Here is an 18278-nt window from a genome sequence, read left to right as displayed (position 1 = left end):
GCTGGGCTGCAGCACATTCAGAGCAGGGAGGGTTTCTGTTATTTCGGTCAAGGTCGCTCCGGCAGCACAGAGGCTTTCAGCAGCAGCATCGTCGTCGTTGTTGCTGTCCGACACATTTTTACTCTGAAAGCATCTCTAGGGATTTAATATGAAATCCACCTGGCTGACACTAAAACATTTCCTGAACGACTGACACACACAGAGCAGATTAAAAGGCAGACTAAAAGGCAGGGATTACACTGATTCACAGATGCAGAGGAAAAATTCAACCACTACATTTAGTCAGAGGGGAAAATTGAGATTGAATTTCAATAAAATTAACATTAATCTGTCACATTAGACAAGACATTAGAAGGAGGCAGTGATGTGGTTTTGATGCGGGTGGTTGCCCAGGGTGGTATTAGCAGGGAGTATGTTTGGGTGGATTGATTGAGGCTGGAGCTGATTTTGGGTTCCATCGAAGTTGAATTCAGTTTATTTCAATTTCAACTTGTTTATGTAGCAAATCTAAACAAATATAAACCAGCAGATTGCACACAGTCACTGATTTTCAGCATTCACTCCTCCTGACTTCACTGCAGTCCTTCATACGGAGCAAGCATGTAGCGACAGTGGAGAAGAAAAGCTCCTTTTTAACAGGAAGAAACCTCCAGCAGAACCAGAGCCTGACTCAGTGCGAGCGGCCATCTGTCACAGTTTGAGAAGACGGAGCAGACACACAAAAGAGGGAAACATGCTTATAAAGCTTAGGTCGTTCATTCAACCTGGGAGTGATTGTTCCTTATAGAGTCAAATTTACTTAAAGTCCCAGAAGAGTTTACCAAACTTTACTTGTTTTATGTTTGTGATGGTAGGGTGGAAAAAGGCATTTACCTGGACTCACTCCCAAACAATCAGTTAGATTGCAGAGTTTCCCCCAGAAAACCTGCTGAGCCCGGTGGTTGGGGCGCGAGGACAATCATTCTGTCGTATTTTTGAGTTAAAAATGCTTAAAGTTGACAGGAAATTTGAAAATGTCACTTGATAATTGCGTGTTATTGGAAGATTAATGCTTAAATACTGACTAGAAAGTCTTAAAACATGCAAACATATTTAAAAAACTAAACTAAATAAGCAAAGCTCAGCCTGGTGGGGGCAGAAGTAAAGCCTGGTGGCCCGCCAGGCTTATAAAACACCGAAGGTAACCCTGGATTGTAAATAATGTCAAATGGTTGTCATGGAGATGTGGTGACTCAGGATGATTCTGTGTTTTCTTCCTGCAGATTGCTGCTGGAAACAAGACTCTGTGACGTGCCATATTTGCATCCCATATAAGGAAAGTCATGGATTACTAATAAAACGTTCCCTGGCACTCTGATTAAATTATGAAAATTAAAAAAAACTAAATTCCAGTCACACACAAATTGGATGTTTTTTTTCTAAATCTTTCAAAAAATGGATGTAGTTTTCCTGGAATCTGTAAAAAGTACGTCTGGTCTTGTTGTGTTTATCAGCAGGAAGGATCTCGGCCGCTCTCATATCGTCCATATTGCTTTTGCCATTACGAAGCAGCTTGTTGACGTTTTGCTGCAGCAGAGCAGCTTTCTTGGACAATTTTTTCGTAGGTCATCATGAGAGACAGAGTTGAGTTATTATGGATAATTTGAGGGCTGATGCTGAGTCATTATCTCCGAACAAGCCGCAAAATGCCTCTCCGGCTGTGGACAGCCTCTATTTTGGGACGTAACTCCTGTTTACATGTAATGGTGGGTTGTGTAAAATAATAAAACTAAAATCCATCAACAGAGTGTAGACCACGTTTTGCTCTCATTCATGAAAAACAGAAAGATTTTTTTAAGAACAGTAACAAAAGATTTATGTCTAATTTTGACGTGTCAAGCTGTTCAATAATCTAATGGTCTAATAGCTGCTGACACATTATTATAAAACAGTTTATTTCAGCTTTATATGTTTTTCTTTAATTTCACAACATTCCGCTGTTAAATTGAATGTTGTTTTTGAATGTTGTCATATTTAACTATTAAGTTTTTGCTTGGTTTACTTTTATTTGCTAGTCATGATTGAAATAAAATAAAACTCAGTATTCTGTTAAGCTTTTAGTACGGAGACGCTTATTGAAATAGGATATTTCAGGTAGATATATATATATATATATATATATATATATATATATATATATATATATATATATATATATATATATATTATATATATATATATATATAAAAAAACATTCAAAGGGGCAGAAATATAAGCTATTATTTAGAGACAATATTTAAATTAAAAATGTCCAAAACTAGTGTCTCTAGAGACAAAAATGGCTGCAATGTTGCAAAATTAGGAAAAAACAATCTTAAATTACGTTGACAAAGATGATGATGATGATGAGTTTGGTGTGACAAAATATGTGCGAGAGAGTTATATATTGATCACGTATTGATTAATGTTTGTTTTGTGAAGATGTTTTGAACAAAATGTGATTATGCGATTCCAAAAATAATATCTACCAGCTACCAGGCGACTCAGACAGGGACAAGGATAGTTTAAGGCAAAATAACCAAAAGTAATTTACAGTTAAATTGTATTTGATTGTTTTTTGTTTGTTTTTTTTCCAGATTAATTTGTCTTCAAAAGTGTTTCTCTGAAAAAAATAAACCTGACATGGGCTTTGTTAAAATGGCAACATGATCAAATCAGGACAGAAAAGATCAAAACAGGACAAAAATAAATAAATGCAAAATGAGAAAATATACCGTAAAAGAGTCACACATTCAGACACGATGCCACCTTTGGTTTGCTTGCTTTGTGACTTTTTCAGTCTGATTGTCTTTTGCACCCAGCCTCCTATTGTTTCTCTATTCTTCCTTTAAACTTTTCCTCACTGAAATCAGCAAAGGCTTAAAAACATTAACTTTCGTGTTTGAATAGTCAAACGTTCATTCATCGTATCTCAAAAAGAGGAAACTGACATTGTTTCCTTCTTTACCTTTTATCACCTTTTAATCAGCGAGGCTTTAAGAAGTAATGGCTGTAATGGCTTTAACTGAGGCCGTGACGCTCCCTTCATCATCTTCTTCATCTGGTAGGTATCAAATCAATGGCGTCGTTTGGTTTGCCTCTAATTACAGTGATGTGATCAGAGTCGGTTAAAGAAGTTTAATGAAATCGTTTTGAGGTGATAGATTTAGGAAATAGTCGCTGCAGTTTGTGTTTAAGCACAGAAAGGACACACTGGGAGAAGCTGTTATCCTATTAGTCCCATCTGTACCAGGATGTATGTTTAAAACAAGAAGGTCAAGAGGTCAACTATTACTCTACTCTTATTACTGATTTATAGAGGAGGATTTTAAACAGTTATTGCAAAAATGGAGACGTGATGTTTTTTAATCTGGTCAAGGTTTAAAAATATTTATGAATGAGTTGGTTTTCACTTTAACTAACATTTAATTAGAGTAAAGAATGAGGCACGTCCTCTTCCAGTTGTTGGGTTTGTTGGATATAATATAAATAATGGTCTCTATTTCAGATTTTGATCCTTAATATTTCCTTAAATGCATAAAACTACACTACCAAAACAGTCAGGATAAAAAAAAGCTGTTAATGAAAAACTTATTACACTCTGAGCTCAAAGTTTTTGCAAGGCACTGCTAATAAAACCTGCATGTTTAGCTGGTGATCAGCAAGTGAGTGGACCGCGGTAAAAGCAGGAGTTCTGGTTGTTTGGAGAACTCAGATGTATGTTAGAAGCAGTGTTCTCACAGAAACAATCATTTTCACAGAATGACGTCAGAAAAACGACAACAAAAAATATGTAAACCTATGATATGAGACACATCACTGTTCCTCTGAAAGAGTTTCCTTTAGTTTGGTCAACACAGAACAGAACTCCGATCATGAATTTCCAAACTAATTCAACCCCACTATATAAAAATCCTTAAAATTTGACCAAGAGTCATAACTTTCATACAAATCTAACCGAGGATCATGTGTAGGAGGAAAGTTTCTGTCAAGACAGGGTTAGAAATCCCTCTTTTTTCTGAGTCTGAGAAGCAGATCCCTGGTAAGAGGTAAGAGACGATGCTCCAGCGTCCTGACTCAGCTGTTAGTGGGAGTTTATCTCTGTGGTAAAAACTAACCCTGGACTCACTTTCTGCCTCGTGATGTGTGCAGAAACAACACCTGCAAACATACAAGGACACCTTCTGCAAAACAAAACCCCCTCTTTGAGCTTTTTCTGATTCACAGGCAGAGGTCCACCCCGAGATGAGTCTCACATTTTACTCTTCAGTCTTCAACAAAATGTACATTTGAAAGAACATGCTGCACACAATCTGCACTGTGCAGCAATTCTCCAGATGAGGCTGTCAATGATTAACCCCACTACTCCTTCAGGTTGTTTGCTGCTCAGTGGCTGGAAAACTGGAACAATAACATGCAAACATGAGGGGTAATGGCTGTGGTGCCAGGCAGGCAGAGCACACAAAGAGAAGAACGACACACACACACACACGCACACACACACACACACACGCACACACCCCCACACACACACACACACACACACGCACACACACACACACACCCACACACACACACACACACACACACACACACACACGCGCACACACACACACGCACACGCACACACACACACACACACACACACACACACACACACACACACACACACACATGAGGCTGTTTCAGTCTATAAAAGTGATTGAGCTGCATTCATCACGGTTTGTGGAGCAAACCTCACTCAAATTTATGTTTCATTGGAAAAAAAAAGAAGCTGAACTTTAACTTGCTTTAAAGGTAAATATGTGTTTTATTAAGCTTTCATATGATGGATCAAATTAAAGAGAAAGTACAGAATGGTTCGTAGTTTTCACAAATAAAAATCTGAAATATTTACTTTCGTATTCAGACGTTTTGAGACTTGTCTCGAGAAGTGACATTAATAGCTTGTCATATTTTTCATATTTAAAAAAAAAAAACTAACACGAACACGCTATGAAACATGGTGGTGGCATCATGATGCTGTGGGGAAGGGTGGGGGCATTTGGATGGAGTTAAATTCAGGAAGAAAACCTGCAAAAACTTGAAATTGGGATGGAAATTAAGGGAGCTTCCTCGAAGCATCTGTTTCAGAAAGATTTTATTGCTGTGCTGTTTGGAAACCTCATGAACAGATTCAATAAAGCTCTTAAATGCAGCTCAGAGTGCAGGAAATAAAGGCCAGAACTGCTGCTCCTGCTTAGAAATGTAATCTTTGCTCCTCGGTCATGTGACGGGATCTTACATTAAGGGGGAAAAAAACAGTTCATCTCCAACTTCTGTTGCAACCAGACGGAGTGAAGCAGAAGCCAATTAGTCGAAAGATGAAAGAGGTTTTGTATCTGCTGGCTGAAATAAGAAGTGACACTGCACCAGATTCTTCTGGGAGAGAAATGACTCCGATGGTGTCGAACCTGGACTGCAGCCAGTTCATCACAATAATGGACCGGCCCGTACCGAGCTCTAATCTCTGCAGCAACCTTCTTTTTTCCAGTCCTTTGTGCTTCAGGGCTCCTGTCAGCATAGAGGTGATCAGAGTGACAAAACTGTTTTCAAAGAACTTTAAGTCAAATTTGGAATAAAAGCCTAGTAAAAAAAGCAGGACCTTAAAGACAAAGAAGGTTTCAATTAAATTTATTTCATAGGTTAGTTTGTACTAAACAAATAAGTGTTTATCTTCATAAATCAGAAAATTACTAATAGAGGTAAAAATGCTGCTTTTCTAAAGTAATAAAAAAAATAAAGCAACTTGAACCCTGATAAATAAGACTGAACAGAAACCCAAATTACGAATCAAAAATCACCAAAGCCCAATGTGAGAAAATGGAAGCAGGAAGTGACATCATGGGGTCAGCAGGTCTCCATAGCAACCATTACAAACTGTCTGCAGACTTTTTTCTGTCCTACCATCACAAATGTAAACATGGAGTATGGAACCTCGTGCTTTGGTTGGTTGGTTTTGTGTAAAATAAAAAAAGAAGATGATTTTCTGTAAATCTCAGTTTTAACCATAAAAAAATGGTTTGTGATGATGTGACATCAGCACAAACATCCCCGGCAACTTTGTTAGCGTCGATGACATCATGAAAAGTTTGAAACACCGTAAAGATGTTGGCGACGGTTTGAGAAGACTGACAGTGGGCTGAACATGATAAAGGAACCAAAACACACGCCCGAATCATCTGCTCACAAATTAACCTTCGTCATTCTCAGCTCAGCTTAAAGGTTGTTCTTTTATTTTTTGCAGATTTCTTTCTGTGTGATTATTCTGCTCAAAAGTGGTCAGAAACCCGAAGGTGATGCTGTACACAAGGAATATCTCAATTAAAGAAATTTAATTATTTTAAAAAACGGTGACGTCTCTGAGAAATGATTTCTTCATGAACGTCTTCACAGCTGCAGCTGCTGAAATGCTTTGAGACTTTCGCTTATAGCGATGACTTGTAATAGGATGCGATGATTTAACTAGGTCATTTTGACTTTAGTCTGTGGTTGAGGTGTTGTCTCCTGTTACAACATGCTCTATTTTCAGCTGTTGTTGACCCATTATGTTAACCGACCTTCCCCCCCTCCTACACCCTCTGCCATAAGTTATTCTGACTCCAACCTTTCACTTAGCTCAATCTTATGCGTGATTTGACGATGTTTGAAAGGCAAACGGACAAAAGAGTCAGATTCAGGCTCAGTGTGATGGTATAAAGTGATGACCCAGAGGAGCAAGTCAAAACCAACTTAACTTGGAACGAGACATACATGCAGGGGGAGGAGGAGGTGCATTTGTCTGAGCCAGATCTCTGTTTCCAGGGGTGAAGTGATGAGAGGCGGAGTGCCCCCTGCACAAGGTGCCTGTCCATCACAGGGCACAAGGCCCGAAATTGCTCAAAAAACTTGTTAAAAAAGAGGAGAAAAAAAGCAAAAACGTCAATAAAAAGGACAAATAGTATCTTTTCTTGCACAGATTTGAAGCGTCTCTGTCTAGCAAAGATAAAATAGCCTTTTTTTGGAAGCTTTGTCTTGCATAAGTACAAAGATAAAGCAGCTGGTGTGCATCACTAGAACATTTCATTTGACGATCCACTCAAAGCTTTTATACAGAGAAAGACAGCAGTTGATAAATTTCTCAGAAACGTATCCGAAGATCGACTGAGCACATGTTCGCTCGAACCTCCGGGTATCACTGAAGCGACATAGTGCTTATTTATGAACGGGTATCCATCAGGCTATTTACCAAAACTTAAGATGGGGTTGCTCAACAAACGAGGTCGACAGGAGGGGCGTTACGGGAGGGAGGCATCCGAGGAGGAGCACAGGAAGGGAAATGTCTGGAAAGCAGAAAGAATTCCTGTGACCTGAGCGAGAAAAAGAGGAGTGTGCGAATCCACAGGAAAACAAGCTGCAGGGGGAAAGAAAGAGGAAATAAAAAGAGTGAGGAGGAGGAGGAGGAGGAGTGCGAGGATGGGAGTGGAGGTGGTAATGCGAGCCTTGTGTTTACAAAGTCCCCAGAAACCTGTGGGCTGCTGGGACAGGGTGTTCGAAAACACAGACCGATCATGATCAAAACATGAGGATTCAGGTGGATCTGTAAACACAAGGAGCCACCAAACATTATCAATGCTGGTTGTTTTTAAATGTAACAAAATGGATGCCATCATTAAAGTATGCAATACACTGTATTCATAATAATAATAATAATAATAATAATAATAATAATAATAATAATAATAATAATAATAATAATAATAATAATAAATGTCACATTTACAGCAAAATCCAAACTTATTATAGTCAAGTTTAAAGGATTAAAGGAGGGGGAATGGTATATATTATCATTGTCCCACAGCAGGTCTAAAAACATTTGACAAGTGTTCACAAATCTCACCTTGGGCAGAAAATATCAAGAATCATTTAAAAAATGAAACATTCAAAGTTTCCCCTGTTCTGTTTCTGCCATGATAAAACTACGTTTCCTGCTTGTTTTGTTTTGCTTTAAGTTATTCAAACTTGAATTTGAGTTGAATAAATTGATTTAAATGACACACTGTCTCCTATCCAGCAGAGTCTCCGTCTAGAAGCAGCCGAGCTTGTTGGAAGATCACGTTCGTTGTGATTGCTGATGTATCTCTGAACCAGTCTGAACTTGTTTGTGTTTTGTCTCGTTGCTCAATTATTTTTTATTTTTTTGCTGAGTCGCAATTGCAAAATGCATCAGAGTTGACTGAGAGTTTCAATGCTCCTCTTCCAGACTTTAATCAGCTCAGATACTCTGCAATCAATTTTCCCATTAGGACAGGCTGCTGTCAAGACGAAGGACGTCTGACTGGTGTTTTTTTTTTCTCGTAAACATGCGTTTCACATATTTTCTGATAGGTTCCACTGAAAACCAGGTGTTCATTTCTGAAGGAGAAAAAAAAGGTATTCAGTCAAATAAGTGTCTTTGTGTGATTCTCTGCGTTGTGCTCCTCGTCCAAAGTGTTTCTCCCTGCAGAGAAACATGTTTCCTGTTATAACCCTGTTCGCTGAGCCAGCAGCACAGATTGTTTTGTTCTCCTCAAACCAACATGAGTATAACTTCCTGTTTCAGAGCATGTCTCAGAGAACAATGTTTTGCAGATATAATAATGGAAAAAATTAAGACTGGGTTGTTTTTAAGATGAGAAATCCTCTTCCCTCTGTGTGAGTGTGTTTGATCGTATTAACTTCCCCCTCAGTCGCTCAGCACCTCCTGCTCTGGGCTGTTTTCGTGGAAGTCTGGCTGGATCCAGTTCACACTGCTTCAGGACGTGACCTAAAGCAGAGAGTTGCTCTCTCCCCTCTCCTCCCTCTGGACAGATTAAGACAGAGGAATACGAGGCTGTGAAAAACCCTCAGACCGATAACTTTTGAACGAATTGCACTCATTAAAAGCAATTATTCTAGTGTCTGTTGCGGCTTTCTCTCGGTTTTTCTTTGGGCAGTTCGTCCTCCTGACCACGACAGTGCAGCAAACTTAAATTAGAGAGCAAGGTAAACAAAGTAAGGACAAGAGAAAAAGAGTAAGGGTTAAAACTGCAAAACAAAATCTTACAAAGTGTTTTTGGTTCAGGTTTTTGTGCAAATATTTTATAATATTGATGAAAAAATACTAGTTATATGTGAAATAATCTGCCAGTAGAACAAGACATTTTAGCTTTTAATATTTGAAAAATGTGATGTTCCACAAGCAGATTATTTCACTTATAACTATAACTTTTTAATCAATACCAAGGAATTATTGACTTAAGCTCCTTTGTCGTGATGAGCAGTTACTTGTATGTTAGTTTTGCCTTAATTCAGATGTATGCAGATATTTGCAGTAGAAATTAGACCAAACATATTTGGTTTTGTATTTTTGCAGTGTAAAAAGCATCTGACTGTGAGAGTCATAGTCGCCTTTAAGCTAATAAAACATTATCAGACATTGTGAAAGTGTAGAAACTCCCTGATGTTCTTCCCTTAAGAAAATCTTTAATGTATTTTATTTTGATTCGTGTGAAGTGGAAAGTAAATTAGACAGTTTTTAACATGTTTGATGAGCTTAACTAGACTGAAATGTTTGTCCAGTGTTTGTTCTCTAAATAGGATCGGCCAAATTTGACGGGTTTCATCAAAACAACATCAGATTTTAAGTCTTATAACAGATTTTAAGTCTGGATTGGATTTGCAGTAAACTATGCTAACATAGATATTCATTGACCCAAACCATCCTACTGCAGCTCAGAGTCTGTTGTTGTCCTGCTGGAAGGTGGACAGAGACATGTCCAATCTGCCCAGTAGCTAATCAGTGTGGACTACAGCATAGTATTCGCTCAAGCAAAAGCAGTGAGTGAGACTTAGCCTTACAGCTCTACCAAATGACAAAACTTTGCTGAATTTCCCAGTTCAACATGTTTGTAGTCGGGACGCTTCGGCTGTTTTGTGTCCTTTATCCTTTTGAGACTCTGCTTGATGTGTGTGCGGTGGATGTAATAAACGATTGTGTGGGTGTGATTGAGGAGTTACACCACTACAAAAATCACAAAAACAGATAAGAGAGAAGAGAGAAGGAGGCTTGGACACTTTTTTTTTTCCTGTGTGTGGTAACTTCCCTGTTTTGTATTCTTGAGAAGTTTGGAGCGTGTGCAGAGCGCGACAGTCAAACAAAACGTGTATTTAAAATTACATGTTTTATTATGTGGAACACAAAAAAATAAATCAAATAAGCAGCGTAACACTTTGAGTTTCTAACATTTATTCCTTTGGCCTGACTCTGGAGGGCAGCATTCTCACTGTAATTAGAAAGTTAAAGTTTCACCTCATGTTTCAATCATTTTGGTCGATTTTTACGGCGCTTTCGGCTAATGAGCCAAGAAATTTGCTGATGCGTCCACGCTGACTCCTTTAATGAGTATCTGATGGCGCTGCTCAGCTATGGCTAACAGATCCAGTCAGATCATCGAAAAGAGACGAGCAGCTGCTCCCGCTCACCTGCCGGAAGAAAACCCAGCTATCAAATAACTGGCAAAGCTAAAAAAAAAAACAACAAAAAAAACAATGTAAAGAAACTTGTGATAGTTTGTTCTTAGAGCTCAGTTTAAAGCTCCTGCTCTCCTGGATCGCTGCATGTTTTTCTTCTGGTGTGTGTTTGAGTTATTGCTCTAGCCAAAGTGTTGAATCTAGCACTCTTCTTCTTTGTGTATCTTTCCCACGATGATGCTCATTTTCTTTCTTTTCAGCCCCCAGTGTGACTTTTTGTTCTGTGCTTATTTATGCAACTTTGTTGTGCGAGGAAAACTGAATGGGTGCATAGCCTGGAGGCCAAAGGTCAAAGGTGAGGGCCCCAGCAGGTACAACTCTTTCATACTTCAAGAAAAAAACACATATGCAACGGATGCATAAGATAAGTATGAAATAAGGTGAGCACTGAAAAAGACATTTGAACTGATCTGAAATGAGAAAGAGAAATTTTTTTTAAATGTAGGTTAATAAAATTCAGGGTTTTGTTTAGTTTGTTAGATACTATGAAAATGAAATAAAATATCTTGCAAATTTATATTCCTTGAACTTTTCACATTCTGTTGTGTTAAATTCTAAAACCTCAGTGGATTTTATTGGGATTTCATGTGGCAGGTCAGAACACCAACTGAGAAGGAAAATAATATGTGGTTTTCAAATCACTTGTGCTGTGTTCAGCACTCTTGACTCAGATACCCCTAAATAAAATGAGGTGCAACTAATTTCAGTATACTCAGACTTCGCAGTTTGATTCTTACCGTGTTTGAAAGTGCTTGTAGAAAAAGATAACATATTTGTTATTTACAACACTAAAAACTAAGTGTAAGTCGGGGCCTGTGAGTGATGCAGGTGCTTCACTTCAGACTGCGACATAAAGACATTCAGTGAAAAGGGATGGTATGTCTGTGATTTGGGGTTTTAGCTGAAGGACAAAGCCTTCTGCAAAGATGGATGGCTTGTAAAATATTCAAGTAGTGTGTGAGTGCAGCCTGTGCTATAAATAGAGTCAGCTCCACTATAAAACCTTGTGATCCAGCATTGCTGTCCACAGATACTGTATTTTTTATAATTAGTCAATGAAACAGATGGCGTTATTAGCAAAGTTTTTCATAAAATAATTCAAGATTGATTGACTTTAGTGAAAATGGTAGAAAATAGAGACACGTTGAAGCAACTGTCCTACACAACTGTCTGCAAATTGTTGCTTTCGGAGTATGAAAAATTGTGTGCATTGCATCGACTCGTGCGAAAATGCAACGGTGTGTTTGTTGACATCTGAGCTTTTCTGATCCAATATATTGCAACAGTTACTTGTCAATATTACTGTACTGAAAATATGAACTGTATTTGCAGCATAATATTGATAAGATTTATGTTTCAAATAACTTGAAAGCACAACTTTTGCTGTGTTGGAATGCCCTTCTGTTGCTGTATTGCGCCGCCTACTGGTTTTGTGCTGTTTTTAACGTCAAATATAAACATCTGCGGTTATGTACGCTGACTTGTGTCGAAAGTCCTGGGTCTATTGCCTTTTGAAAACTGAATAATTGTTATTAGCTTGTAAAAAGAAATAGTTAACTGCAAACATTCTATTCTATTCTATTCTATTCTATTCTATTCTATTCAGAAGTAAATCTACATATTTTGCGATTATATAACAAGCATTACAAGAAGTTTGAGGTACACGTTTTCCTCGAGTGAAGTCTATTTATACCAAAGGGTGCGTAACTACCCCACCTAGTGGATAAATTAAATCACTGAACTCATGGTAGTGTACTAATATTTAGATGCCACCAGGGGGCGATGTAAAACAAAGTTGAATCAGATTCGAGAAACGGCAACTCTGGCTTTTACCAGGTTTGTAAGGCTTCAAAACTCTTACGCTGTAAATTAGATAAAACTGGGGCAACTTGTGGTTTCTTATGAAAAAGGTCATGTTTTATTTACAGTTCGTCCCTCCCAGAGAAAGTCTCTGTAGCGTTTGCGTCAGCCTGGAAATGCTAATTAACTAATTAGGACTATAAAACTAGCTAAATTGAGCGAAAAAGCTAGTTTTAAAGAGACAACTCGGTTGTAAATGGTTTCTGGTGGTTCCTTTTGGCTGTTTATAACATTTTTAAGTGACGACAAAAAGCCTGAAAAGACCAAGAAAGGAACTATTCTCTAATCCAGGGCAGAACCTTTCAAAGGCAGTTCTGGTTTTATGGGCGCAAACAGGCAGCTTACGTTTAAACTGGCTTGTGTTTTGCTAAAATTAATAACTAACAAAGCAAGGGCCCTGTAGTTTAAGAGTGTGTAATTTGACTGCAGTGTTTTAAGAGAAAAGCGGGTTTGCTTTATACTGGTAGTTTCGTCAAAAGGTGAAATAAGCACCGGCAAATGGCTATTTTAACATATTTGGCTCTCCAGTGACTTTTTCAGCACAGTAGAGGATTACATTAATTAAACACCTGTGTTTTTAAAGCTAGCGAGAGATTCCAGTGAGATTATAGCCGCTTGCAAAAAGTTGAAGCATGTTCAGTTTTTTTTTCTTTACTTTTAAATGGATTAAAAAAAGATTACAATTATAACTTTGTTGGGTTTTCTAATAAAAAAACATTGTCAGTTTTGCAGGGTGGAGGCTCAGTTTCACCGTAAAGTTTCAATTAGATTAGGAACTGGGCTGTTCGACTTGAATGTGGACTTTATTGTCGTCATTGTGAAGTTTTTCTCAGTTAATTAGCAAATTAATTCAATTTATTAACACTTTTAAGGTGTGAATGAAACAGAAACTGCTTCACATAATTCATCTCTGATTCTTGAGTCAATATTAACATGTTACTAATCTCAGCATATTTTTTTTAAGAGACCCTTTATCTTTAATTTGATCAAACTTGTTCTCTTCTGCTGCACCATTTTAAATTCTCTTTTCCTATAGATAAGGCGTTAAATGAATTTTTTGCTGAGTTTTGCATTTGATCCTTTAGACCTGAGAAAAGAAATATGAGGAATGTGTCATCACTTGTTGCTACTGTATCTGATGCCTCATCCTGCCCTGAGGACACACAAAGAACCAGGTGTGTGGGGAGTCGGTGGAAAAGCCAAGAAAACAGCAGATTTGACTTCAAAGTGAGTATATATGTTTTTGATACATGCTCACTTTTTTTTTGTTTTTAGAAGTTTAGCTTTATCAAACTACTTTTTTTTGAAAGATTAATGGCCATTTTCAAAGTTTGCACATTAGAGCAGACCTTTCCCGTCACCAGAATTCAATGTCATGCATCCTTTCTTCTGTGCAACAGTTACTTTACCAGACTTCCTCTGGTTTTCTGGCCTTTGTGGTATTGTATCACCATATGTATTTGTGCGCTTCCAGACTAAATGGTCTGGTTTTAATGACTTTACAAGAATACCTCCCTGGAATCTCCATGACAAAACGTGCACTCTTCCGCAGTCCATGTCCGGAGGTTCTGCAGCACATTTCGGTCTTCACAAAATGGATCAAGTACTTTAGCTTTCCTCCCAACGGACATAAAATGGTCCATGTGACTAAAGACTGCTTCAGTTTCCGGAAGAACAAACCGCAAGAACAACACGGCCGGTTCTGCGTCTTTAAGACTTAACCGTCCAGGATTTCGTAGAGTGAATATGTTTGTTTTAACTTTTGGTCTCATGTGGCTTTCATATATTCTTAAGACTTTTAAGTTTTGTTTTTGTAGAAGTCCATTTGGTACGGTATAATGCTTTGCAAAAGTTTCTATACCGCTTTAACCTTCACCAACACGTACCAGAGGAAAAGAAAGTACAAACGTGTGATGCGCATTTGTATTCAGCTCTCTTTAATCTGATAAGTTGTCTTCAGAACAACTTATCAGTTATTCAGCCTCCAGCAGAGTCCAATCTGCAAAAGCTGAAAAAGACTTGACGCTGGAACATTGTCCAGCAGAATTAATGCCCTAAGCATAAGGCCGGAGGTGCAACAGAAGTGTTTTATTCATGTGCTACATTGACCCAGTCAAAGTCCAGACATGCATCCAGTTTTAAATGTGTTGCACGATTTGAAAATGTGAGGGACATGATACAGTCTGTCCAATCTAAGGAGTTTTCTAAAGAAGAATGTACGGACATTTCAGTCTCTGGATGTCCATAGGTTATAAAGACATGAATATTTTGCAAGTATCTTAGTTTTAGGGATAGTAATCATGAAATGATCAGTTTGCTCTCGTTTGATGTGCAACAGATCTCAGGTCTGTGTGGTTGCTCTGGATTTTGTTTAATAGATTTGCTTCAGCGCTTCCTTCTTTTGAACAAACACAAAAGTTTGGATCTTTGTGCATTTTATTAAAATATTTGGGATGAATACACAACCCCCCCCATCCCCTCTCTATCAACACACATGCCCTCAAACTTCCTCTTCATCCACCACTCCCCCTGTCTCTCCTGGGAGCCATGCAGAAGTCTGGTTAGGGGTCTCCAAATGCCAAAATGCAGGAAGTCACAGCTGTGCTCTTCCCCCTTTCAACATGTTTGAGGCTGAGAGCGTATGTTTTTGTCTATGTAGCAGCATCTGTGTGTGAATTTAGGTCAGGTTGCGTGTTTTCAGCCTGAGCACGCCGGTGTTTTTGGGTCTGAGTGGCTCTTCCATTCAGTTTATCTGGTTGGTATGACGTTACCTTCTTTCCCTACTTCTACAGAAGTTTCCAGTATAGTTAAAGTATGGCTTATGGGCCAAATAAACACTCTTCGTCTGAGCTGTGTGTTCATTTTTGGGGCTGATAGTGCAACAGAGTGTAATGTACTGCTTTGGAGACGCGCACACACAGGCCACCTATACTTAACATTCTTCAATAGTTTCTCACTCCTTCACGAAGAATAGAGATGTCTATGAACATATATATTAGATGTTGAAGAAAAAACATGGATGCTGTTTTAATTTACAGTCTTTTTATTTTCAGTATTTGGCTGATGTATCAGTCGTCCAAGTCTCTCAAAACACATTTAACTCCTACTGCAGTACATGCTTCTGTTTATTGAGCATAATCATAAACTTAGATATTTAATACAGAAAGTAAAAATACATTTTAAACACATCGACAACTCATGAAGGCCGTACATGTTAAGAAGTCAAAACATAGTTGGTTCTAAAGTTATGGTACCTTCCTCATGGCCTAAAAATGTTCTTCATTAACAAGGTGTCAGCATCTCATAATAGGTGAATCCAATAATATCTCCCAAGATATTTACAGCCTTAAACAATTGATTACAGAAGAATTTCCAAATTACTGAAGGTTCCAGGTAGCATTGTTCAGGCCAAACATCATCATGCTAAAACCCACTGCATCCATGTTCTCCCTGCCAGACATGTTTCTGAAGAGTTGTCCAAAAGCCAAGGAAAACTCTTGGAGAGCTTCAGGAAACCTGGTAATTCACTGGTGTAATTGATTCCTCTGGAATGCTGACTGCTTGACAGGCGAGTTGCCGCGCTGACATGAAGCCTCCGTCCGCCGTCTGGATGGGAGAGATTGACAAATAGCGTTTCTAATCATTAGCAGGTACTAATGATTAGAAACAATTAGAAATAATTTGAAACAATTAGATTATTATTAGATAATAATAATAATAATATTATTAGAAACAATGGTTACGTTCACACATCAAGCAAATGTGACCCAAATACATTTTCTTTTTGCCTACATGATACCTATATCTGACTTTTTTATGGCAGTATGTACGGCCCAATTCCGATCTTTTCACGCAGTAGAGAAATGATCTGTGCCACTTACACATGTGGTGCTAAATCGCACATCAGATTGTTTTCAAAGCGTCTGTAGTGTGAACAGTCATGTTGCATTTTATGCGACTTTCATGTTATTGATGCGAGACATGCGTCATGCTGCACCAGCAGGAGGCAGACACAGTAAATCAGGACATAAACAATGGCTGAAATTTATAATTTGAACTTATGAAAGAAGTTTGTGTCACTCAAGCACATCAAAACACAATCCCACTACTTCTGGCTCTGACTACACGTCCAATTAAACCTCTCTACAGATGTTGCCGTCAGTGCTCCAGAAACGGCCATTAGTTAGTCATTAGGCCATGATTAGTTGTGCTTTATTTTTGTTAACTCCCTTCCTGATCTTGTGACAGTATTTCTGGCTCCCATTGGTGAATAAACTTTAAAAACAATCCATAATTCTTCTGTGCAGATTGCCGTAGGGTTGCAAACCGTTCACACAGAAGTCTCATTGTGGTCGGGTTTAATTGGTGGTATGAACCACAAAAAGTAAAAAAAATCAGAATTGAGGATCAAGACCTGCTGTGTGAACGTGGCCAAAGAGATTTAGGGCTTCATCACATATTTTCATTATCGCTTTCTCAGATAGAACCACCAGTATTATGCAGACATTTTTACAATTTTACCCATCTTAACTTACTTACCAATTAAGATATGATTCTCCCCCTAAACTGGCAGGCTGGTTTAGAGGCCCAGAGTTACTCTGGAGGAGCTGCAGAGCTCCACAACGTAGATGGAAAAATTTGTCAGAGTTACTAATCTTTAGGGAAGAGTATCAAGAAAAAAAACATCTGATGAAAGAAAGTCAACAAAAGTCCCGTTAAGTTTGTCACAAGCCTCGTAGGGCAGTGCCGGTGTGGAAGAAACTTTTCTTATCAGATGAGGGGGAGAGAAAAACACACTATGCCCACTGTGAAACACAGTGGTGTGGAGCTGGTCATGCTGTGGAGCTGGTTTCCTTCAGCAGGAACAGGGAAGCTAGTCAGAGCGGATGTGAAGGTGACCTGAGATAAACACAGGACGATCCTGGAGAAAAACGTCTGAACTTGAGACTCTTCCTTAAACATAGTGGTGAGACTTGAACAGACATCCCTCTACATCCAGTTTGACTGAGTTTGAGCTACTTTATAAAGAGGGATTGGGACATATTTCGGGCTCTAGATGTGGAAAGTTGATGAAATTTGTACCAAAAAGACTCTTTCCACTTTACAATTCCCCACAGCTTTATGACAAAATAGCTCTTTACAGTAAAACCAGAGTTTTTGCTTTAATAGGCACAGTGTAATGCCGTCTGCCTTTGTTTTGGTTACAGATAAAAATCACCCAGGAAAAACAGAGGTAGAAAGAAAGCGACTTGGGAGTCTGAGGTGATGTTGGAAAATGGCACAGATGCAAGCCTGAGTGTCTGTGTGTGAAAAACCAGACAAATCCAAAGTACGGAAAGGATAGTCTGTCCTCTAGCTTGACGTGTTGGACAAGATATGAGCAGAGATGTGGCTGGACAGAGATCCAGATTCTTTCTTCCTAAGTACTAAACCTTAGACGTGTCTACTAGAGTTTCCCTAGATGTGTTTAATCAGACCGCTTCTCCACTTTCCCTCCTCGGCGTGCTTGATCTTCGTCGGATGCCACCGGTCTGATGTGTGAAAGTGTGGACATATGGAGATGATCGCAGCGCCTGTTGCTGATGAGTTTCCTCTGGAATGCTGACTGCTTGACAGGCGAGTTGCCGCGCTGACATAAAGCCTCCGTCCGCCGTCTGGATGGGAGAGATTGACAAATACCGGCAGAGGGACAAGTAGGAGGAGGGGGACAGGAGAGACAGAAAGAGATAGGGGAAAGAGGGGGTGGTGGGAGGAAAAGAGGAGGAGAGATGAAGGGAAAAAATTGCTTTACGCCACGGCTGGACTGCCCCCTTTTTTCCTCTCAACCTCTC

At 38.8% G+C, this 18278-nt stretch overlaps 1 protein-coding gene and 1 long non-coding RNA gene across 2 annotated transcripts in view; one reads left to right on the top strand and one right to left on the bottom strand.

The window, feature by feature from the left end:
- Positions 1-12319: 12319 nt before the first annotated feature.
- Positions 12320-18278, top strand: part of svep1 (sushi, von Willebrand factor type A, EGF and pentraxin domain containing 1) — a 98047-nt gene continuing 92088 nt past the window's right edge. The window contains exons 1-2 of the mRNA XM_008427984.2: positions 12320-12423; positions 13533-13674. Of these exons, the coding sequence (XP_008426206.1) occupies positions 13549-13674 (126 nt within the window). The 5' untranslated portion in view covers positions 12320-12423; positions 13533-13548. The remainder of the gene's footprint in view (positions 12424-13532; positions 13675-18278) is intronic.
- On the bottom strand, positions 15470-18243 carry LOC145548536 (uncharacterized). Its single transcript, XR_014084545.1, has 2 exons — positions 17925-18243; positions 15470-16053 (listed from the first exon to the last, which is right to left on the bottom strand). It is a non-coding gene; the product is annotated as an uncharacterized LOC145548536 (long non-coding RNA).

This window comes from Poecilia reticulata, chromosome 18, assembly GCF_904066995.2.
Source record: "Poecilia reticulata chromosome 18, P_reticulata-male-v2, whole genome shotgun sequence".
NCBI classification, from domain to species: domain Eukaryota; kingdom Metazoa; phylum Chordata; class Actinopteri; order Cyprinodontiformes; family Poeciliidae; genus Poecilia; species Poecilia reticulata.
Note: the sequence above shows the minus strand (reverse complement) of the source record. Positions and strands in the feature narration are given on the sequence as shown.